This window comes from Eulemur rufifrons, chromosome 18 (assembly GCF_041146395.1).
Source record: "Eulemur rufifrons isolate Redbay chromosome 18, OSU_ERuf_1, whole genome shotgun sequence".
NCBI classification, from domain to species: domain Eukaryota; kingdom Metazoa; phylum Chordata; class Mammalia; order Primates; family Lemuridae; genus Eulemur; species Eulemur rufifrons.
Window position 1 is genome coordinate 47,028,649 of NC_091000.1, and position 24,698 is coordinate 47,053,346.

Below are 24,698 nucleotides of genomic sequence, written 5' to 3' on the forward strand. Positions count from 1 at the left end.
TACAATGTTAAATGAGGATCTAATTTACAAAGGGCTCTCAGATAACATGCTGGTGCAGCAAGTCTGCCATGGGAATCTCCCTGTCATTGCCCCTGAGCACTGCTGGAGGAGGCAGAAGGGCGTCCTGAGAGACTACCATGGAGGTAGCTGGAAGATGGCCCTGGCATGGATGGAAGTGATCGCTAAGCGAAAAGGTGAACAATTACTGCCAAGATGAAATACAGAGGCCTATTCTGCTTTCCAAAGGAAATGTTATGGGCACAAGAAGTGGACGTGGAAGAGGAAGCCTCTCCTAAATTTAGAGCTCCTAATACTTATCTCCAATTATTTGTAGTTTCTCCCTTTTGTTTGAAAAAGCGAGCCCAAGGTCTGGTGGGCAATGATACCAATTGTACCAGAAGCGCAATTGTACTGACCTAACTTGTAGTTGTGACTCAACGAAGCTCTGAAGCTGGCAGGAAAGACCAGGGCTATAACCCTAAGAGGGAAGCCGTCCCAACTCTGGGCACTCGTACCTCTGAATGGCGAGAAAAACCCTATCCGGGGAGGTTGCATTTGGGCGTAATCCCCACCCACCGCTCCACTCAGGCTAGCCAAGAGAGAGGAGGTCTGCAGGGTTGCAGCAGTGCAACACCCACCCATCCAACGCCCAAATGCATACCAGTCTATCTGCCGGGGAGCCGCAACCAGCTTCAAAAAACGTTCTCCACAGGGGCGGAAGTTCTTCTCAGCACTTCCGGGGCGGGGCCCCGCTTAGCCTGAGGCTGTCCCGCGCGCACACCTGCTACCGCTGCCAGCCGCGGTGCACACTGGGTCCAGCCCGGAGCGGCTCTACCCCGGGGCCATCGGCATGGCTCTGATTTCCGACCTCAGTTCCCACCAAGGTGGTTTTTGCCTCCTGAGTTTTACCCAGGGTAGGACCACCTGTGAATCTTGGAATTTAAAACACTGCAGCTGGTAAAGCATCTCTACTGTGGCCCTACAGATCCCTTTCAACTGACACACGGGGTCACAGGAACTCTGGTTCTTCATTATCAGTGATCTGAAAGCCAACGCTGTATATCCCATATGCTTTCTCAAAGATTAAGGACTAGACCCAAGAGCAGGACTTTCAAAACATAACTGCGATACTGCAAAATCGCTCCGGTTACTTAAAGAATTTAACTCAAAACACCAGTAAGTATACTTACTGGTTTGGACATAAAGCTGATAAAAGTTTTCCTAAAATGAAACATTACAGGTGGAAACAGGAAGTTTGAACTCATCCATCCCATGGTAGAGCATGAATTAAAAACATACCGTAGCAAGGGTCAGAACTGAGGGCATAACCAGCCGAAAAAGAAATGGGGAAAGTGCCAGGAAACCTGGATTCTATTTCCACCTGTACCACTAACTTAATGGGTGACCCAGTGCAAGCCATGTGGCATCTCTGGGTTTCCATTCACAGAATGGGTTGGAACACTAAATGATGTCCAAACCTAGCATTCTGTAAACTGACTATTTAAACATGATAGGGCAATGCAGTTATTTCTTTGGCACATTAAAGAAACGGATTTAAACTGATTTTCTAACTCTGGGTGTGAAACTTTCTAAACCTGTTGAATTAAGAATCATTGAACCACAGAAAAAAACTAGTGTTTTTAAAGGTCTGCTTTTTAACTATTTAATCTAGGAAATCACATTTCCTCTAACATACTTGCCTTCCTAAATAGGATTGACATAGTATGTCAAAAACAGGCTGGATGTGATGGCTTACACCTGTAATCTCAGCACTTAGGAGACTGAGGTGGGAAGATTGCTTGAGTCCAGGAGCTCAAGACCAACCTGGGAAACAAGGCAAGACCCCCGTCTCTACAAAAAATTAAAACAAATTAGCCAGGTGTGGTGGCATGTGCCTGCAGTCACAGCTACTCAGGAGGCTGAGGTGGGAGGATTGCTTGAGCCTAGGAGTTCAAGGCTGCAGTGAGCTATGATCACTTCAGCCTGGGCAACAGAGCGAGACTTTGTCTCTAAAAAAAAACTTTACATGGGAATGGGTTTTACTTGGCAAATCTGACCGTATTCTGGTTTGTAGTTTCCTTGGGGAAGTGGTAATTATTCCTGTCTATGGCTGCCCAAGGAACTGTTCAGGGTCCTGTTGTCCCCAAGGCTAAATCTTTGGTAAGTTACAGCCCTTCTGCTAACTAGATAGCCCCCAGTGTTTTACCTTTGATGCTACGGTAATGAGTCAAGATGTAGAGGGCTAAAACTAGACTTGTACTCCCATAACATTTGTAAGCCTGAAACACGTGGCATAGGGATGGTGGCAGACTTCATGTTGAAATCAACCTTAGGACATCATCAACAATTTTATTATCAACACCCTACATGTATGTTGTTATGAATTCTAAACACTAAGGCTCCTTTTTCTTTTATAATCTTACAAACCACAAAATGTACACATCGTATTCTCTTAAAGCTTGGCATAGCCAATTTTTCTAATTGTAATGCTAGTATTTGGCATCTCTTCTTTCTTCTATTTACCTTAAACATATGTAGACTAGGGTGCCTCAACCTCAGCATTAAACATTTTGGACCAGAGAATCTTTGTTGTGGGGACTGTCTTGTGCATGCAGGGTGCTTAGCAGCATCTCTGGCCTCTATTCACTAGATGCTAGTAGCATCCCAGCTGCCTATCAATAGTATAACCAAAAAACATCTCCAGACATTGCCAAATTTCTCCCAGTGAGAACCACTGATTAACCTCAGATGTAAAAGCCTATTCTCAAGGACTTTTGTAACTATAACCTTAATATTATACAATAGTGTTGTGTTTCCTGTTTTCTTTCTTTCTTAACCAATCACTAAGTCTGGCCAAATAGACGGAGAGCTTCATATTTCAGCTTTTCACACATACTCTCCTAAAGCTGGATTTCTTTGGCTTTACTCTCAAGTATAGGCAAATCCAGATGTACTGTGTATCTTAGACAAGGTTTGCATAAGGGGGAAAAACATAGGTCTATACTTTTTTTGAACGCATAAAGTGGTAAGAGATATCCTTGAAAACAGCTTAAAAATTTCTGTAGATAACACCATAAATAATCCACACAATAATTCAACAAGCATTTATTAAACACCCACTATGTGCTCAGCACTATACTAGGCACTCAGGGTGCAGAGATACAAATGTAAAAGTTATTATTCCTGCCCTCAAGGAGCTTACAATTTAAATTTGGAAATAAATACAAATGTGAAACTACAATACAGAGTGCTAGAAAATAATTACAAAGCAATATATTAGTAAGTGCATGGACCACATACAAACCCAAAAGGTAAGTGCTGAGGCAGCACAGAATAATGGAGGTCTCAGTGTGAGGTGAAGTCAGTCAGGGAGAGCTCATTCAGAAGACATAAAGGAAGCTAGGCTTTGAAGGCAGTGATGAACATGACTGGGGACCAAAGAGAAATCTAAGCAAAAAGAATAGCACAAGAAAGGCACAGAGGCAAGGGCTTCTAAGACAACAGTAGAAGGCTGTAGAAAGTTTGAATGTGATGAATCATGGTGAATATGCTACAGAGTAATAAAGGCTGAGGCAGATTAAGCATGAAGGGCGAGGTAATGGAGAACTACTTGAAACACCATTGCTCTGACAGGAATTATTTACTGTTGTATTACATTGAGTGAAAATCAGACATCATGAAAATGGAGTTTGAGGAGGAGCACCTTGGAAGCTTTATACAAGACGGAGATCCTGAGAGCAAGAAAATTGGAAAGAAAGAATTACTGTAACCTGGGCCTTATATGATGCAGATCTACACGAAAGGCTATAATGGGATAGTAAAACTGGGAGACCAAGTCTCAAGAAGATGATTGACTAAGAACTGGATTGACAGCAAATTTTGGACATGGAGAATAGAGGGCAGAAAACAATGAAAAGATAACTCCAAAGTTGGGATAAAAATATGAAGGGCAATGAGTCTCTACAGGGTAAAGTAGTTAAACAGTGATGCCTATTTAAAAAGAAAATGGGGGTTGGGAGCATACAGTGATGAGTTTTATTTTCAAATACCAAGTTGTGTAGGTACCTGTGGAAAATTCCCCAAGTCCCACGTGACCCACAGGGTGGGAAATATGAGGTTATTCATATACAGAAAGAAGTATAAACAATCCAAATGGATAAGTAAGAGTATAGAAAAAGTAGTGAATAAAAATAAGACATGAAAATTATTCTGAGTGGAGAGGAAGGGAAAAAAGACCATTAAAGAAAAGACAGATACTGGAGAAAAATGACCTAAAAAGATTCCAGAAGCCAAAGGAGAAGAGAATTCCTGAAGTGCAGGGGGAATTCAACAATATGAAATATAAATGAGATCAAGAAAGACAAGAACTAAAAAAAGGCCTAATAGTTATCCACTGGTACTTCTAAGGACATTTTATTGGAATGCTGAGTATCAAAGCCAGTAAGGAGAAGTTTTAAGAAGAGATTAATAAGAAAATGGGGTTGAAAAATAGATGACATGTTTGAAAAACCAGAAATGATAGAAGAGAAATAGAAAAGGGCAATGAGATTGAAGGTTTTTCACATTTTATGCTATAGATAAACTTACTATAGTCATCCTAATTGCCCATCTGCCTGGCCTGGTACATGGATATTTCATTTCTCTCCATAATTCTACTTTCCCTTGGGCAGTTTAGAGAGAAATGTATTTGAATCTCCAAGTTATTACTGCTTTATCCTCCCAGTTACTCTTTTAAACATATTTTATTCTCATAATTCAGCTTTCTAGCACTACAAAGCATCAACATTTAAAGATATAATTATAACTCCAAATGGCATTTTCAACCAATGTTTCAGTAATTATAATGGATTTGCACTGTATTGCACATTCTCTTTCCTAGTACCTCTCATGACCAAGGATACATATTTTTAAACAGCTGGCCAGAGTTATGCTGTTTATTATAGCCAGCATAGCACAGTGGTCAGGAGTACAGGCTCTAGAATCAGATTGTATAGGTTTGAATCTTTTCTATGACTTACTTGTGTGATATTGATCAACTCACTCAACTCTCTAAGCCTTAGTTTCTTCATCTATAAACTGGGGGATATACTAATAATACCTATCAGAAGCATGAGAAATGCTTAACAGAGTTTGGCACACAGTAAGCGATCAATAAATGTCAGCTATTATTATCTGGAGACTCAGAACCAGGAGTAAAGCTAAATGCTCTTGTATGGGAATCAACCACCACACTCTAGTACTGCCACTTTGCTCCATGGAGAAAATATTTGAAACCTAAGATACCTCTCCTATGACTATGTTGGATGGCCAAAGAGTTATGGAAGAACCATCTTATCATGCAAGGTCCTAAAACAAGAAGCTGAGGATGGGAGAAGAAAGGTGAATAGTCCATTTCAGATTAAAAGCATAAAAACGATCTGCAGGATAAAGGAGCTTTAATGCACATCAAGTAAGAGCTCAAAATAATGTCATAGAGACTGATCAATAATATTCTAATGCTAAGAGTGAGAACTGTAGAGTAAGAATGACTTCTACTTATGTCTTCAAAGAATCTACAGCCTTTTCTGTTGTCTTACACCACTTGGCTATTTCTATACATGTGCTGAATTACCCTTGATAATTTTTTCAAGAAAACAGTCTTTTTTTACATTCACTCCAGTATAATAGTAATTTTTCTATACGTATTCATTTATTTTCTCCGAAATTTCTGCCAGATGTTTAGTAATTCTGAGATTTAAGTAATCTGGTATACATTATTCTGGACACTGATGTATAAAAAGACATTAGCCTGTATATCTATAGACATTTCAATATGTTGCTCTACTAAAAGAGCACTTCAGTGGAATAGAAGGCAAGTGTTTCTCTAAAGCATATGGGAGGAGTGTGTGTGTACATACAGATGCACACACCTGCGTATTTTCCCTCTGACAATGTACCCCTCATATGTAATATTTGCATACAAGGTAGTACTGGCCCCAGGCAGAGTCAGTATCTTACAGAGGGTAAGGCACAACTGAAGCAGAGAGCAAGGACCTAGACACAACCAGATTTACTTGTTTCTGGTTTCTTGAAATTTCAAGTACAAGGGAATTAGGAATGGTAACCTATAGATCAAAAAAAAAAAAAAAAAAAAAAGAGGAGGGAGGATAAGAAAATAAAGGATAATGGAAAGGACTGTTGCAAACCAAGATGACAAGTGATGGGTGGCTTCATTCACCAATAGGTCAATGAAATAAATGTAGGACAACCTTGATGTTGTTAGTCAAAGTGGGCCACAAGGAGGTAGAAAAGGGGTGCTTATAGGGAAGCAATTTATGATCCAAAATGTGGACCTCTATGAGTGAAGGTTTTATGATTGATTTTTTTAGTCCATCAATCATAAAATAATCACTGTTACCCTTTTCAGTGTGCTCTTGTGTTTTCATCAGAATCTAAATAGTTTTTTTCTGAATAGGCTTAATAGAATCAATTTCAATTTTGAGGGTTAATTTTGGAAAGCCAAAAATTATTCAATTCTAAGTCTACTGAATAATCAAATAGTCAGAATGAAATGTGAATAAGAGTAATAGAGAGTTTTCTTTTATGGTTTATTATATAGGGATTCTAAGAGTATTCCAAATATTTTGAGGATCAGTAGCACTACTAGAATAGTACTTTGGAATAACAAGAACTATCTAATTTAAAGGTTAACCCATATTGGATGCATAAGTTCTGGCATGTTACTTTAAACCAGTCTCATCACTTTATACAGTATTCCTTGGGATACTGAAAGCCTCAAAGATGAAACATAGTGCCTGGTGATAATGAGTTTAATAGTTTGTCTTTGTTGGTAGATTACATTCATGGATTATAGATAGAATACACCAGAATTCACAAGAATGAGGAATTGTGAGGTAAGGTATTAGATTACCACTATGGATACTAAAATTATATAAACTGATAGCAAGAAATAGATGGAGAATAATGAGTGACGTACTGAGGCCATCTAAGAAGGTGGGTCCAAGGTAATGACAAGAGTGACAGACCATCTAGTCAGGGAGCTTGTGCAGGCTCATAGGAACCTGAGAGAGCAGTACTATAATGGGCCTAAAAGGATTAAAGTACATTCTTTGTAAGGATTTTTATGTCTTCTTCAAGCACCTCTGTCTCTTCCTCCTCCTATCTGACACTATAACTAGGATAACATAAATCTCTATTTTTACCAAAGTGTACAGTGGGGAGGTGGAAGGAGAATCAGAAGTCACCAAAAGGGACAACTATCCAAGCTTAAGAGGAGCTGGGCTGAGTCTACACTCACCTCTTTCTCTGTATCACTCCCATAACCACCACTAATGTGTCCACTTCCTTTGCTGACACAGGTACTGGGACTGGGGACGATGAAGGATACGTACAGATGCTCAATGACTGAGTGGAGTCAGTGAAGGAGATAATATGAAGTAAAATGCTCGAGTGCTGTTAAAAATATAGCATTCTGAGTTTGCATGGGAATACAGATTTCCGCCGACAAGAAGGAACATTAGAATAAAAAATGCACACTTAAGCATAAATACATTAAGTGTCTATAAAAATGTTCCTAGATCTAGGATCTTAGAAAGCTAAATATAAGTTTCACATAGAGGCTGCTTTGGACTCTAGAGCAGCTTCTTAGATCAGATTGGGAGTACAAGGGCACCCTCAGGAGAATAAATGGGAGAAGGGCTTTACAGGACATGGGAGGAAACAGAGGAACTAGGAGTAGCAGCCTCTTTCAAACCTATAGCTACTCACCCAAAAGACAAAGTTAAGTGCCTCAAGTCATGACAAGCAACTTGCTCTAATGCTATGTTAAATTTCTAAAGGATACATTAGGCCATCAGGAGCGCCACTCCACTAGCTACCTCCAACGACAGTCAAGCTAATCAATGTGCACCAAGGCACTGGGCCCAAACTACTGAAGAGCTATTCTAACTTTGCCACCACTATAGATTCTGACACTAAAGTTGCAACGATGATAAACTTTCTGCCTTTTTACTAAAGACCTCTCACCCTCTAATGCTGAATAATGCTCAAACTATGACTGAAGCTTTTCATAAACTCCTATGGATTCAGATTTTTCACCACTATGGATTCTCTGATGTCGAATGAGACTTGACCTCTGAATAAAGGCTTTCCCACACTCATTACATTGATAGGGTTTCTCCCCTGTGTGGATTCTCAGATGTTGAATGAGACCAGTGTTCCCATTGAAAGCTTTCCCACATTCTTTACATTTATAGGGTCTTTCTCCAGTGTGGATTCTCTGATGTTCAATAAGGCCTGACTTCTGACTGAAAGCCCTCCCACACTCATTGCATTTGTAGGGTTTCTCCCCAGTGTGGCTTCTCTGATGGCCAATAAGATGTGAGCTCCGCCTGAAGGTTTTCCCACACTCATCACACTCATAGGGCTTCTCCCCAGTGTGGATTCTCTGATGTCCAATGAGGTGTGAGCTATGACTGAAAGCTTTCCCACACTCATTACATTCATAGGGCCTCTCCCCACTGTGGATTCTCTGGTGCAGAATAAGGCCCGCACTCTGACTGAAAGCCTTCCCACACTGATTGCACTGATATGGCTTCTCCCCAGTGTGGATTCTCTGGTGCAAGATCAGGCCTGTGTTTTGACTGAAGGCTTTACCACACTCCTTACAGTGATAGCGTTTTACTTTGTTGTGAATATCCTGATGGGAAAGAAGGGCTGACCTGTAACTGAAGGCTTTACCACACACATTACACTGATAAGGTTTCTCCCCAGTGTGGATTCTCCAGTGGCGAACAAGGCCTGAGCTCTGAGCAAAGCTTTTCCCACATTCATCACATTTATGTCGTCTCTCTTGTGTAGGATTTCCCCGCTGCCTCTCTAATCTGCCCAGAAGGTCTCGGACTTCTCCATGCTCAAGACCCCTGATAACATCCCCGTTGCATTTGGCAGCTGTCTCTCCATGTGGTTGGATTCCAGTAGATATTACCTGTTTTGAAGCTAATTCCCTGTTCTCATTCCTGGTCTCACCACCTAAAATAAAAATGTAATAAACATCAAGCCAATGTAAAGGAAATGAAGAGGAAAAGGAAAGTACATATGAAACGTGTATAAGTAAACACAAAGCTTCTGTCTTCAAAATGGTTGCTTAATAGGGGGAGATAATAAGCAGGGTCAGACAGAAGTAACACAGGCCAATTGGGAAAGAGGTACCATGAAAAAAGAGGGTTATTGGAAAGGGAAGTAAAGTCAAGAAGGAATCTAGTGAGATGAAGTAGAAGTTGGGAAGTGGGATAGAATATGGAAGTACTAAAAGAACTAATGAATGGGACAGAAATGCACAAATGCTCCAGTCATTAAAACGGAGGGACAGCCAGGCGCAGTGGCCCACACCTGTAATCCCAACACTTTAGGAGGCTGGGTAGCAAGATCACTTGAGGCCAGGAGTTTAAGACCAGCCTGGGCAACACAGCAAGACCCCGTCTCTAAAAAAAATAGAGACGTAGTGGCATGTGCCTGTAGTCCTAGCTACTTGGGAGGGTGAAGCAAGAGGATCACTTGAGCCCAGGAGTTCGAGGTTGCAGTGAGCTATGATAGCACCACTGCACTCTAGCCTGGGCAACAGAGTGAGACTGTCTCTCTCAAAAAAAAAAAAAAAAAAAAAAAAGAGGCACAGTAGGCTTATGTGTCAAAAATCGATGTAAGGATCCTATAGGAATTGGGAGAAGAGATGGGTGAACCCAGAAAGAACTAGAGAGATGTCAATTTCCAACTGGCAAACAGATCAGTAGCCAAGTACAAACTGTAAGGAAGTTCTGGATTGAAGAACAAAAGTTTCAGTAAGTCTCAACACTCTATCCCTCTGTTGGATCCTGAGTTTAAACTCAACTATGTCTTTCAAAAAGCTTATAGCTACCATACACATTAAAAAAAAATAAATAAAACATCTTAAATGATAATAATAAACCACAGCTCTCCTTACCCAGGGAGAACATGTTTCTGTAATTCTCTGGCTTGTTAGCTCTACTCAGATCCTTCTGTGATGGATCAAGAAGCCACTCCTCTCGAATAAGGGACACAGCCATGTCTTCGATCTTCTCCAAAGTCTGAAATACAACAAGATCCCCATTTGGGGACTGGGACTGCTCCACAGCTCAAACCTACAGAGATCCACCAGTGTTGGGATAGGATTAAGAGATGGAAATGTATTGTATAAAGGGATATGAATAACCAGGAGGAAGAGGAAAGTGCATTTGATTTATTGGGGGGGAAATCCAGGATCAATCTAGCTCTATGCAAAAGAATTTGGGGCAAGTTCTTGGGTAGGTACTACCACAAACAGTCCAGACATAGCATAGATGCCACAAACACTGCCAAGCAGAGTTATGGGGTTTCAGTGAGAAAGAGCACAACTCACCTGGAATCCTGCTGTTAGAAGTGTAGCTGTCATTTCCTGGTCTCCAGAACTTCCTTTCTGGGAAGGGGTAGGACTCTGAGAAGCAGATAAGGCTGAGAGAGGAGAAAGGAGCTGTGAGTGAGACCAATCCTGTGTTGTGATTGTGGGAGCCAGCACTCACCCATTCCAAATTACCTGTATTTCAACAGATATGCATGTCAAAGATTTTGCATATGAAGTGCTAATACCTTGGATTCTGAGCCCATACACCTATGGTTGCCCACAAAACATCTATACTTTGATGTCCCTGAACTCAGCCAGAAGTTACACCCAAAAATAGAAGGTATACTGGTTTCCTAACAGGAATCACTTTTCAATTTCTTCTCTAACATCAAAACTATTTCTATCTTTGTGCTTGTGTACAGTCATTTCTTTAGGTCCTGTTCTCTTGACAAATTGAATATAACAACCAATACACCTGTACTAACTCATTTACTTTTCTGAAATGCCTATCATGGCTGCCAGTATTTGCTTCCTATAGATATCAGACAGCTTATTACCAAAATCAACATAGATTATTGTATCTCAGGCAACAAATGTTATGACTTTAGATAAGAATATTACTAATTGAAAGTGTTTTGTACATCTTTAGAAATATTAAAAATTCATATGTATAAAACAAACTACTATCAACCACATAAATGAAAAAATATGAAATAGGAGGGAAGATGAGACTGGAATATCTCATTCTGCAATAAAGTAAGAAAATTTGCAAAAACTGATGGGAAAATGTCAAAAAGACACAGGACCCAGACTGAAGGGACCTCCTCTGGCCAAATCTGAGATGATTTAAACATCAAAACAAAGATAATAACAGAATACTTATGATATAAATAGGAATTTATCAGTCTATACTGACAAATAATAATAAAAAAATAAAATGAGAAGGGAACACTTTCCCTTACAATAAACAACAAATAAATGTAGAAGGAATGACAGTTAGAAAATCACTATTTTATAACCATCTTTGTAATCAATGATTTAGTCAACAAGCATCAAAGAGTACTAAAACTAGTGTTTTAGCAACAAAAGTTTAATGAGGACTAGGATATTTAGACAGACTCAAGTGTATCTTCTCACGAGTGCTTATTAAGCACAATGGGAAAGATAACTTTATAATGATTAACCTAGCAAAGCTAACCTTAACTAAGTCATCAAAGATATATCACCAATAACAGGACAAATTCCTGTTATATCTCTGAGAAGGAGTACAACATCATTTATTGAGATTTATGTTGTATATACTTGGCAGGGTGAGGTGTTCCTGACAAATACATACAACCTGAATCTAAACATAAGGAAACATCATGCAAACCCAAATTGCAGCCATTCTAAAAAATAACACACCTGTACTCTTCAAAAATGTCAAGATCATGAAAGGCAGAAAAAGGCTGAGAAACTATTCCAAATTAAAGGAGACTAAAGAGACATGACAACTAATTGCAAAGTGTGATCTTGGACTAGACTGGACCAGAAAGAACATTATTGGGACAACTAGCAAAATATAAACTGTGGACTAGATTACTATTGTATCAATGTTACTTTTTTCTTTTCTTTTTTTTTTTGAGACAGAGTCTCACTCTGTCACCCTGGATAGAGTACAGTGGCGTTACCATAGCTCACTACAACCTCAAACTCCTGGGCTCAAGGGATCCTCTTGCCTCAGCCTCCAGAGTAGCTGGGACTACAGGTGCGTGCCACAACACCTGGCTAATTTTTCTATTTTCAGTAGAGATGGGGGTCTCAGTCTTGCTCAGGCTGGTCTCGAACTCCTGAGCTCAAGCAATCCTCCCATCTCAGCCTCCCAGAGTGCTAGGATTATAGGCATGTGCCACCACACCCAGCCAATGATACATTTCTTACTTGTGATAAATTTATTATGGTTATTTAAGAAATGCCCTTGTCTGAGGAAATGCCTACTGAAATATTTGAAAATAAATTGGTATGATGATACCAGCAAAACCTCAAAAATGCCTATGTTGTCAGTGTACTAGATAGCAAAAATGTGTTGATACATAAAAATCCCCAAATACTTTAGTTTGTTCATGAGTTTATCATTGAGATGAATAGTCTGTGTTTGAAGCCTAGATAAGTATTTAAGCACAGATATTGGGACTGGAATATGAACAAGATTTTAGTTCCTGGTTCTCCAGGTATCCCAAATGTTTCTACTTCCCCCTTCTTCATCATTGAAATCTGGCTCCTCACCTCTCTCTTGTGGCCCTTGGGACACTGGAGATTTATGCTGGATTGCTGCAGGTTGGAGCTGAATACTTGGAACCTCTGGTGCAGATTCTGAATGTATCACTTCCTCCCAGAGTACCCTATGTCCATGTACACGAGCCGGGACCTGGAAACAATGAGACAGATTACAAGGAATCTTTTCATGAAATGAAGTGAACAACATGAGGGGACCAAGAGCACATCTATAGGGATACATGCTTGAGGAAGGAAGCAGCAGAATCTCATTTACTTCCCAGGGACAGTAAGGAACACAAACATGTAGACTAGCACAGAAAGAAAGGTATCATTTCTGCTTAGTACTGAAGGAATATATTTCTGCTGATGCCCTCCCTGCTACACAGAACACCAATATTTTAAGTTCCCAAGGCAGGGGAAAAGAATAAAAGAAAAAAAAAAAAAAAAAAAAGAAACTTAAAGTAGTGCTATGCAATGAAAAAAACCTTTTGATAAGGAACTATGAAGCCTGGGTTCTGACCTCAAATCTACCTTTAATTATTTGGACGTCCCTGAAAAAGTAATTTAAGCCTCGTGGCAAAGAGGAGCAATAATACGCTGTAGGGATGTTATGAGGGAAAAAAAATGGATTAATACCCTTTACAAAAATAAAAAGAACTCTACAAATACAAGCCATACTACACTATAACTATTTTTGTCCTTATCCAACACAAACTGATACTAAGCATTTGGTGATTGCTCTCCCATTGTGATGCCAATGTCCCTCTTCCCAGCTTCCAGGACTCCCAGTCACAGCATGCACACCTCCTTCTACTTACTGGTCGTCCCAGTATATCAATCTGCCTTTCCAAATCCTCTAATAGAGTCACCACCTCCTCTCCGTTCTCTAGCTGATGTTCCTTAACCAGAGTCTGGAGCTCCTCAGGTAGGATGGTCAAGAACTGCTCCAGCACCAGCAGCTCCAGGATCTGCTCCTTGGTGTTCAAATCTGGCCTCAGCCACTGATGGCAAAGTGCCCGGAGTTGGATCAGAGCTTCTCGGGGTCCTAGTGTCTCCTGGTAACATAACTGCCTGAAGCGCAGGCGGAACAGTTCTTGGCCAGGAGGGTTACTTTCATGCAGACTAGATTCCTGGTCCCAACCATGATCCTCCTCTACCTTGACAATTACAAGGTCCTCTTCAGGAGCCTGATTTGGTGGAGATGAGGCTGAAAGCTTTCTTAATTCTTCAGCCATTTAGGGCCTGAAAAGCTCAGGAGGCTCTGCGTCCACTACCTTCTTTATCTTCTTAATAGATGAACCTTCTGAGAGCCTCTTTTCTAAGGGTACTTCTTCAGGAAGAGAAAATGATAAATAGTGTTAAAGCAAATCAAAAGTCTTAGTAACTTACTACAATACCTTAACAAGCTCTCTACCATGATATAGACTTCATGGCTTAGCCATTTAAATGATCCTCTCCACTGTTCCAGAAATAACTCCTGACCTCCTTAACCTTCTGCCATGCCAGCCACGTCAAACCCATCCAGAGAATAACCTCTTTCTTCTGCTATTCATTTATATGTTTGAGGATGAGGCACATGGCTAAACAAAGTTAGGACCAGGAGTAAGTGAAATTCTATGTATAACCTCAGCTGGCCTTCAGTGCTGCTCATTTAACTCCTTTTAAGCATTTGTTTCGCCAGCTGTACTAAACTATTTCTATGCACTTCAGCTCTCAACCTTTCCCTCATGTTCACCAGATAAACACCAGGTGCTGTGGCTCACACCTATAATCCCAGCACTTTGGGAAGCTGAGGTCAGGGAGGATTGCTTGAGGCCTAGGAGTTCGAGACCAGCCTGGGCAACATAGTAAGACCTTGTTTCTAAAAAAATTAGCTGGGCATAGTGGCAAGCACCTGTAACCCTAGCTGCTTGGGAGGCGGAGGTAAGAAGATCACCTGAGCCCAGGAGTTTAAGACTGCAGTGAGCTATGATCATGCCACTGCCCTACAGTATGGGCCCCAGAGTGAGACCCTGTCTCAAAAAACAAACAAAATAATCAGATGAGACTAATTTCTATATGAGCTAGCTCAAGGTATTGTCAAGAGCTTTCCCGGCCGGGCGCGGTGGCTCACGCCTGTAATCCTAGCACTCTGGGAGGCCGAGGTGGGCGGATCGTTTGAGCTCAGGAGTTCGAGACCAGCCTGAGCAAGAGCGAGACCCCATCTCTACTAAAAATAGAAAGAAATTATATGGACAGCTAAAAAATATATATAGAGAGAAAAAATTAGCCAGGCATGGTGGTGCATGCCTGTAGTCCCAGCTACTCGGGAGGCTGAGACAGTGGGATCGCTTGAGCTCAGGAGTTTGAGGTTGCTGTGAGCTAGGCTGACGCCACGGCACTCACTCTAGCCTGGGCAACAGAGTGAGACTCTGTCTCAAAAAAAAAAAAAAGAGCTTTCCCAACACCTTCCTTTATCCTACTTGCACTCCCCATCTTCCCTATTCTCTCAAGGCTAACCTCTTCTACTATGGACCTTACGTCCAACTCAAGAACTCTCCCAAGGAATCTGGATGCCCTATCAACATCTACAACCCAAAAGTCTAATTCCATATGCTAATGAGCTTCCAGAATGTTATATAAATAAAATCATATAATATGTAGCTTTCTGAGTCTGGTATCTTTTACTTAGCAAAATACATGTGATGTTAATCAATATTGCATATATCAGTTTATTCCTTATGTGGATAAATGTTTACCCATTCCCCAGCTGAGATGAGTTGTTTCCAGTTTTTGATTACACATAAAGCCACTGTGAGCATCTACACAAGTTTTTGTGTGAATATAGTTTTCATTTCACTTGGGTAAATATTCACAAGTAAAACTTCTGGATAATAAAATACATGTATGTATAACTTTATAAGAAACTGTCAAACTGTTTTCCAAAGTGGCTATAACACTTTGCGATGCACTAGCAATATATGAGAATTGCAGCTGCTCTCCATCCTAACCGGCACTTGATGTGTTTTTGTTTTTAATTTTAGATACTTTAATAGGTATATAGTAATATTTTATTATGGTTTTAATATCTCATTTATGGTTTAAATTTGCACCTCCCTACAAATAATGCTGAGTATCTTTGTATGTGCTCATTTACTATCCATATATTTTCATTAAGTTTCTGTTCAAAACATTTGCCTATTTTTTAATTTTTTTTAATTAAGTTTTCAGAGTTCCTTATATATTCTGGATAGAAGCCCCTTATATGATTTGAAAGTATTTCCTTTTTCATTCTATTTACAGTACCTTTTGAAGAACAAAGGTTCACAGTTTTTTGAAGTTTATTTTTTTTCTTTTAGGAATTATGCTATTGGTGTCATATCTAAGAAATCTTTGGTTAACCCAAGGTAACAAAGATTTTCTTCTGTTTTTTTCTAAGAGTTTTATAGTTTTAGGTTTTACATTTAGATCTACAATTTTGAGTTAATTTTTATATAGAGTTTGAGGTATAGATGGACGTTCTTTTTTTGCATACATATATCAAATTGTTCTAGCACCATTAGTGGAAAGGATTATCCTTTATCCACTGAATTCTTTATATTTTTCTCAAAAAATCAATAGACCATATACATGTGGGTCTATTTCTGGAATCTTTTTTTTTTTTTTTGAGACAGAGTCTCTCTCTGTTGCCCAGGCTAGAGTGAGTGCCGTGGCGTCAGCCTAGCTCACAGCAACCTCAAACTCCTGAGCTCAAGCGATCCTCCTGTCTCAGCCTCCCGAGTAGCTGGGACTACAGGCATGCGCCACTATGCCCGGCTAATTTTTTCTATATATATTTTTAGCTGTCCATATAATTTCTTTCTATTTTTAGTAGAGATGGGGTCTCGCTCTTGCTCAGGCTGGTCTCGAACTCCTGAGCTCAAATGATCCGCCCACCTCGGCCTCCCAGAGTGCTAGGATTACAGGCGTGAGCCACCGCGCCCGGCCTATTTCTGGAATCTTTATTCTGTACCAGTGACCTATATGTCTATCCTTTCACCAACACAAAACTGTCTTGATTATGTGATTTATTTATTTAAGACAGAGTCGTACTCTATCAGAGTGCAGTGGCTTGATCATAGCTCACTATCAGCTCAAACTCCTGGGCTCAAGTGATCCTCCTGCCTCAGCCTCCTGAGTAGCTGGGACTACAGGTACATGCTACCATACCTGGCTAATTTTTCTGTTTTTTGTAGAAATGGGGTCTCTCTCTTGCTCAGGCTGGTCTCTAACTCCTGGCCTCAAGTAATCCTCTAGCCTTAAGCAATGCTCCCGCCTCAGCCTCCCCAAGAGCTAGGATTACAGACGTGAGCCACCACGCCCAGTCTTCATGTGGCTTTTAAGATCTTAAAATCAAGCAGTGTGAGTCCTGCAATTTTGCTGTTTGTTTTTGAAATTGTTTTGGCTTTTCTAATTCTGGTGCCTTTTGATATACATTTTACAATTGGCTTGTTCATTCCTACAAAAAAATTCTGGGATGGGATTTGTGTTGAATCTAATAGCTCAGTTTAGGGACAATTGATATCTTAACAATACTGAGTTTTCCAATCTGTGAACATGGTGTATTTCTACATTTAAGTCTTCTTTGACTTCTTTCATCAGTACCTCAACTACCTATTCTTAAAGGATAAGGTAAAATACTGTTGCCTTTAAAACCCTTTCCTGGAGTTATTTCCCTCTTCCTATCTCTGCCACATAAATGTGTACTGCTTTAATGTTATTTATCCCGTAACTGTATATTACTAGTTGCAAAGGAATTTTGACTTCACATCTTAATTGCAAATTCCCCTTAAGCAGAGGTCTCTAATCTCATTGATAGAATCAAAGAACATTAGAGGGCTGCATTTACAATTCTTAACATAGAATGTGTCTGTATTTGTTATAAGAGTAAGGTTTAGAAACAAGACCAAAGGTCCAAAATGAGTTGAATTTCATATCTCTACTTCTTTGTGAAATATACGTCTATAGTTTCTGTCCTTGGCATAGACATCTCTTGCCTATGGCTGCAGTGGTAACTGGCTGCCTTACCTTCGGTTATCCTTTTTTCCCCATTTATGTTCCACAACACTGCTGTGGGTTAAAATTATGTCCCCCCAAAAGATATGTTGAGGTCCTAACCTTTAGTACCTGTGAACATGACCTTACTTGGACACAGGGTCTTTGCAGATGTAATCAAGTTAAGATGAAGTTATATTAGGATAGGTTCTTAATACAGCACGACTGTATACTTTTAAGAAAAGAGGAACATAGAGATAGACACTCAGAGAGGACACATGAAGGATTAGTGCACAGAGGTCACAGATACTATTAAACCTCCCACAGTGCACAACACAGCCCCCCCATAACAAAAAATTATTTGGCTCAAAGTGTCAATGCCAAAGTTAATAAATCCCAGTCTAGCTGAAATCATTCAAGACCAACTCTAACTTACCTACTACCTTTTTCATGAGGTCTTCTCTGTCAACCTCTCAGCTGATGAAGGTGCTCATTCCTGCCAAAGTATTTTTTACATAGCCCAAATATAGAACTTATCACATTGTGCAGAGTACAGGGAATGTCTGTCTGTGGCCATGGCCTTCTTGTAAAGTTTGTTTGCAGAAGTAACCTTTGCATAACCAAAGGCAGCATATACAAAAGCAGCTGGCAAGAGACGCCTAATATCGAGATAACACCACAGACCTATTGTCCAGAAAGAGATAGGTACTTAAGAAAATGAGATTACTGTACATATAATTCCTGACATGAGTCTTAAAAGCAGTGCTTCGTTATCCTTCAGGTTTTTTTTTTCTGGGAGGTGGGAGGAGTTGGTTTACACTCTTCAATCTAAAGAAAACACAGAACTGTATGTACCTACAGGCACAAAATTTTACATTCAATTTCAGCAGAGTTCACAGACCCAAAACCCATCCAAGAATGCCAGGAAGATTAAAAAAAAAAAAAAAAGAAGAAGAATCCTATTTAGAAAGTGTGTACAGAAAAGGAAGGGAATTTGAAAATTATCTTTAAAGTTAGACAAGGCTGGGAACAATAGTGTAAGGAATAAACTACAGATTGGAGGAACCAAAGAGCAAGAGATGAAGTTAAATATAGCAATTAACATCAGGAGTATAATTCATGGATTATGACTTTACAGAGAAGTGCTGGGATTTGCTAGAATAGTGAGGTTTGGGGGAAGAGTAAAGAATTTGGGCAAGATGTTGAGATTTTGTTGAGGGTTTGAGATAAGGGGTAATCAATTTTGTTTTGAACAGATATGGATGTTCCTAATTTTAAAACAAAATTATTTCAGTTTATTTTAAAATAATCTAATTTTTAAAATCAATTAAGGTTTAACAAATTCTTAAATTTTGTTAAAATAACCACTTACGGTTTAATGTTAAAATTTAAAGGTCATCACAATGGGACGTGAATTCTAAGGTCTAATTGTTTAGAATGTGATACTATATAGTTATAGTCCTACCATGTTTTCTTATAAATTTCATTAAAGCCAAGGTTCATTTTTAACTACTCAACAACTGGCCATCTTACAATCAATCCTCATCAATACTAGCTATAAAATATTTCAATGTGAAGTGTGCAGCATTCAAGGACTTTATATTATTGATGTGGTTAAAATCTCAATAGTGACAAAAGTCATATGAAGGTTTGTTCATATTTTATATCAAAGCAGCCAACAGGTCTTGTCCATTCCTCTTCTTGATTATTCTTTTTAGTGGCTAATTTTCCATTTTTTAGTCTCTTCCCCTCTCTAATCAGCCAGTTTTTGAGAATTACCACCTATAAATTATGAGTACAAAATCAGTCTACTATGTACCTTCCTCTCAAAAAGTTTTGAGTGTACACATCTGCATTAAGTTGGTAAGCACTTTGTGGATGAAGACCAATTCTTTTATTTTCTTCTTAACACCTCTTCAAGTTTACTGATTTATGAATTTAAAATAGATAATCTTTAAAGCTTCTTCTGGATCTTAAATGCTATAATACCGTGAACTACCGAAGACAACTTTCAAAAGCATTACTTTTTCACTAGTTGTTGAAAATTCTTCAGACTAAGTCTAAATTGAGAATTGTTTGGGAACTGAAAACAAAAAAATATTTTCCAGGATTTAATTTCCAGAAAAGGTAGGTGAAGCAAATACTATACTTTCTAGTTACCTGAAATTGCATTAGCTGAGTTTTTAATATCCTACCACATTTTACACTTAACCAAAACAGAAATACTAAACATGTATGCATTTGCTAAAGTAATGATTGCTACATAAATATACTCAACTGAACTAACCAAACAACAGAAATGTTTTTGAAGGTGCTGGTGGCAGTCAAGGAGCCTGACAAAAATTACTCATGACTGACCTGGGTTTTGGAAATGGGGACCGTCCCAAAGAGTTAACAGACATCTACTTCAGTTAGCATTAATAAATGAAATAAGCAATGTATTCTGATGTTGATTTTTATATTACTCCAAAGTTTTAAAAAATGTTTCTTTTGTACAATTATCCAGTCAACACACCACTAGTCTCTGAATACACTAAAAGGAGAATAACTTAACAGCAAAAATAGAAAGGTCCATAGGTAACTGGGGCTTCCAAAAGCAAAATGTGTATCCTTTAAAAAGTAAGAATTTTATTGCGACTGAAACGTAAAACGGTGCTAAGTGAAAATTCAGACCATGGAAATAGCTGGATAAGAGATAAGGAGGGGACAGTTCCCTACTTTAAAATAAATAAGATCTACTAAAAAAATAATATCATAAAATGATTAGCTATAAAGAAAGCGAATCTTCATAAAAGGTTCCCTCACAGAAAGTTTGGGGACACGGACTCGGCCTGCGCTAGCAACTAAGGCGGCCCCTCACAGTCCGAATCAGTCGACCACCGCACAGGATCCCTCTCCAGACCCCTCAGGCCTGCCCTCAGCTGCGGCCTGGTCCAGGCACAAAGTGCCCCCTTTCCTCCGGTCCACAGCACGACCATACTCACCGTGAGTCCCAGAGGCAGCCCGGGGTGGGTAAGGAGGCTGCAAAGGAAGAACAGACTCGGAGGAAGGTCGGGGAAAAAAGGGGACAAAAGCAGTACCCAGACCAGGCCCCTCCAGGCACTAACTTCCAAACCTGCGGAGGCACAACACTGGCCAGCACGCATCCTGCCTCAAAGGCACTTCCGGAAGCTCTCTAGGAATCCTGGAGGTCTGAAAGCTCTATGGTCTGTCGATGGAGGGGACCGGGCCAACAAGCTCCTCACCCACAGTACGCCGTGCCTTGGGTTTCTCCCGCATCTGCGCTTTGCAGGGTTGTGCTGCTGCTGGGGACAGTGAATCTCCTGGGGAATAACGGACGTTGGTGTCCCCTTCGCCTCTCGAGCCCGTCTGGCTAACGAGCGTTAGCTGGCAAGTGTAACGGTCCCCCGGGGGCAGATCTGCGGGCGTGCGGAGGCCGGGGCTGGGAACTGGAGGAACCTGGGAAAGCAGTGGAGAAGGGAGCGCTTTATGGATCCTTATGCTGCTAATTGACTGGACTCGAGTATGGCTCTGTTAGATACCCCTTTCTACTTTATTGCTTTCACTTCATAAATATATCCAGTCTTCCCACATAGACTGCAAATTTCTTGAGGAATTCCTGCTAATCACAGTTCATAGTTCTGTGAATTCCCTATGGCATGGCAGCTGGGAATAGTACACTTTATTATTTAAAAATTATAATTAAATGTAAATTCTTTTTGAATATTTACATATTTTCCACCCTTTCCTAGTGAATTTCAGTCTCTTAAAAAACCTGTTTTGCTACTTAGCTGTTTTAATGCTAATCTATGATGTAAACTTAAGGAGTAGAACCTTTTAATAGCACAAAATTCAGGACACAGATCTATGTTCATTCTTTATATACCTGTTGTGTTAAAGCTTTTAACTTTTGAGACTAAATAGGATTTTAGGAGGGTAGAGGTTGTGGGAAGTGTCTTATTTTTGTTGTTTGGGTCCCACCTTTTTATTCCCTTCAGCGCCTTTCCTAACTACCCATTTATTGAGTTCTCAGGTGCCCTTCCAGTCTTGATTTCCCTTCTTATCTGCTCCTGCCAGTAGCCACCACCAATGTTACTATCTCTTCCCCATTCCTAACCCCCACATATTTTGTCCACCTACCAGGTAGTTTTGATTTGTTTTTAAGGGTTTTGCCATCTTGTCATCACAACAAAACAAGTAAACCATAAACAAGAAGTTGTAGTGCTTGTAGATTTTTTCAGTGCACTTACTTTTGCTCTTTATTTCATAGTTCTTGCCTTCCAACTGGGATAGTAATTGGAGGTAACTGGTAACAGATTAGAACTGTTTCTTTTTTCATATTTAAAAAAGAATTTTTTAAATCCAAAGTTGTGCATATATGTAGTTATACAGATACATTGTGCACACATCTGTACATACTGTAGTTATACAGATACATTGTGCACACATCTGTACATGCTGTGCACATAGCTGTGTACATGTAGGAAGTAAAATAGCATCATGGCCTAGGCAGAGATTTCTCAAACTGGACATACAAGGCACTGATAACATAATTGATAAATTTGACTTCAAAATTTTAAATCTTCATCAAAATCTTAAATCCTAAAATTTAAATCATCAAAATTTAAGTCTTCTGCTAAAGCACCATTAGGAAAGTAAAAAAAAGACCACACACTGGAAAATATTTGCAATACGTATATCTTACAAAGAACTGGTATCTAGAATATACCAAGAACTATCACAACTCAAGACAATCCAGCATAAATAGGCAAAAGATTTGAATGTATGCTTTACAAAAAAGATAAATGAATGGCTAATAAGTACATGAAAGAATACTCATCATTATTCATCACGGAAATGCAAAATCAAAACCCCAGTGAGTTATCACTATTATCAATCATATCACCAATTTCTAAGCTATACAAAGGCTTGAGAGGCTTCCTTGATATACCCATGGAAATATGGAGATAAAGGAGAAATCATCAGAGCCAGATTTCTCCATTGAAATGTTTCTCTTCTCCATTAATGTAACCACTATTCTCAGTTTTAATTACCTCATACATAGGTGACTCCAAGTCTTGAGATAGTCTTCTTAATTATCCAAGGCATGGTTACTATGTTCACGCCCTTAAATATTATCATTCTCCCAATCACTAACCTGAATGGCTTCTCTTACTAAAAGATCTGAACTTCTGCTTGCCTTCTATTTTTTATTATATTTTTAAAAATTAAAATAAGGCCAGGTGCCGTGGCTCATACCTGTAATCCTAGCACTCTGGGAGGTCTAGGTGGGAGGATTGCTTGAGGTCAGGAGTTCAAGACCAGCCTGAGCAAGAGTGAGACTCCGTCTCTACTAAAAATAGAAAAAATTAGCCAGGCTTGGTGGTTCTCACCTGTAGTCCCAGCTTGTGAGGCTGAGGCAGGAGGATCGCTTGAGCCTAGGAGTTTGAGGTTGCTGTGAGCTAGGCTGATGCCATGGTACTCTAGCCCGGGCAACAGCACGAGACTGTCTCACCAAAAAAAAAAAAAAAAAAAAAAAAAAAATTAAAATTATAGCCCAGAAGTATGTAAAGTTAAAAATAAAAAGCTGGCATCTCTACTCCCAAATGCTATTACCTAGAGTGTTGGGAGACAATTCTCCAAAGGGCTCTTGAATTTATGCAAGGATTGTGGCAGAGTTTTCTTTCAGATTATCTTTTCAAGGATGTTTGTATCCTCTTTCTAGAGTAGATTTGTTTCTTGACCAGGATATTAAGGATAATGTCTCATTCTGGGGCAAAGTTTAGCAAAGATTGGATTTTCCTAAGCTTGGGGTTCCTCTGCTAGGATATAAGCCCACTGTGTGAGCTACATCTAGTTGGGCTTCTCCACATCACTTCTGTGGGCTTTGGGGACAAGGAAACACAAAGCTTGTAGCGGCTGCTTTTCACTCCTGAGCTTGGTAGTGAAGGAATGAATAATTACTCAAAACACATAGTATTTAGAGAGAAGGGGAGAGGCCAAAGTCTGAAGGAGAAAATGGCCTCCTCAGCTAAGTTCCTCCGTGTATTTATTTCCAAAGACACAAGCAAAGGGTCAGGGCCGTTTGCTAATTTCTTTAACAACTTCTATACAGGTCAGCTGTTTTCAGCTGACCTTTGCACACAGCAAAGCAGCAGCTTTGGGGAGGTGTTTTCACCTGATCCTTCATTCATCCTGCTCACGTTCTTTCCATCCATCCATTCTTTCTTCTAGGCCCAGCCCCCACACGTCTCCCTTTTTATTTAAAATTAGAGACAGAGTGAGTAGGAGAAAGAGATGTAATCTTCAGCCAGTGTTTTTTCATAATGGTGCTGGGAGGTCATCAATTGGCAGATCTGTCCTCCTAGAAAATAAAAGACAGAAAGTGACAAGACCAAGCACAACCATGGATAATATATTTTTGGGTGATCATGGGAATGCACCATGTTATATCATGTAAGTTGGTAATACACACAGGAGGATTAGAGGAATGATAAACTACCAATTCTGATATTAAGCCAGTCTGTTCAACTTTTTGCCAGGAACGTAGAGGCAACCATACTCCTCCAGTCCATGTGGAATTATTGGTAGACAGAGGGATCTCCGAGTCCCACCATGTTATGGGCTTAAACACAGGCGGGTTTAAGACATGAGCCCAGTAAACTGTGGCTGTACTGCCTGGGAGAAATAAAAGGAGAAAAAGGCTACAAAGCAGCCTTTTTCTCGGAGTACCTGACTGCTATTACAGGCAACAATAGCCAAATACACCAGGAAAATGCTCCCCAGGGTAGGAGGACCCCCCCCAATTGTGTCATCACAGCTGAGGCCTGTGTCTCTAGTTGTTTCAATTGACCCCACATGATCCTGGGCACCATCATGGTGTTATGTGTCTGTCACAGCAGGACCCCCATCGGCAGCAGCTGGAGGGAGAGACATTTCATTTATGGAATCCAGCTCATCATGTAGGTGAACTTGTCTGGAAGGGAACCACTGGGGACCTATAGAAGTCTGAACACAAACATATCCTCTTCTC

General features: G+C 39.9%; 1 protein-coding gene across 1 annotated transcript; it reads right to left on the reverse strand.

Annotated features, from left to right (window-relative positions):
- Window positions 1–6,629: 6,629 nt before the first annotated feature.
- On the reverse strand, window positions 6,630–20,897 carry LOC138399179 (zinc finger protein with KRAB and SCAN domains 8). Its single transcript, XM_069493778.1, has 6 exons — window positions 20,650–20,897; window positions 13,471–13,982; window positions 12,662–12,803; window positions 10,415–10,506; window positions 9,980–10,103; window positions 6,630–9,030 (listed from the first exon to the last, which is right to left on the reverse strand). The coding sequence occupies exons 2-6, from the start codon at window positions 13,885–13,887 to the stop codon at window positions 8,051–8,053; spliced, it is 1,755 nt and encodes a 584-aa protein (XP_069349879.1). The 5' UTR covers window positions 13,888–13,982; window positions 20,650–20,897; the 3' UTR covers window positions 6,630–8,050.
- Window positions 20,898–24,698: the final 3,801 nt, after the last annotated feature.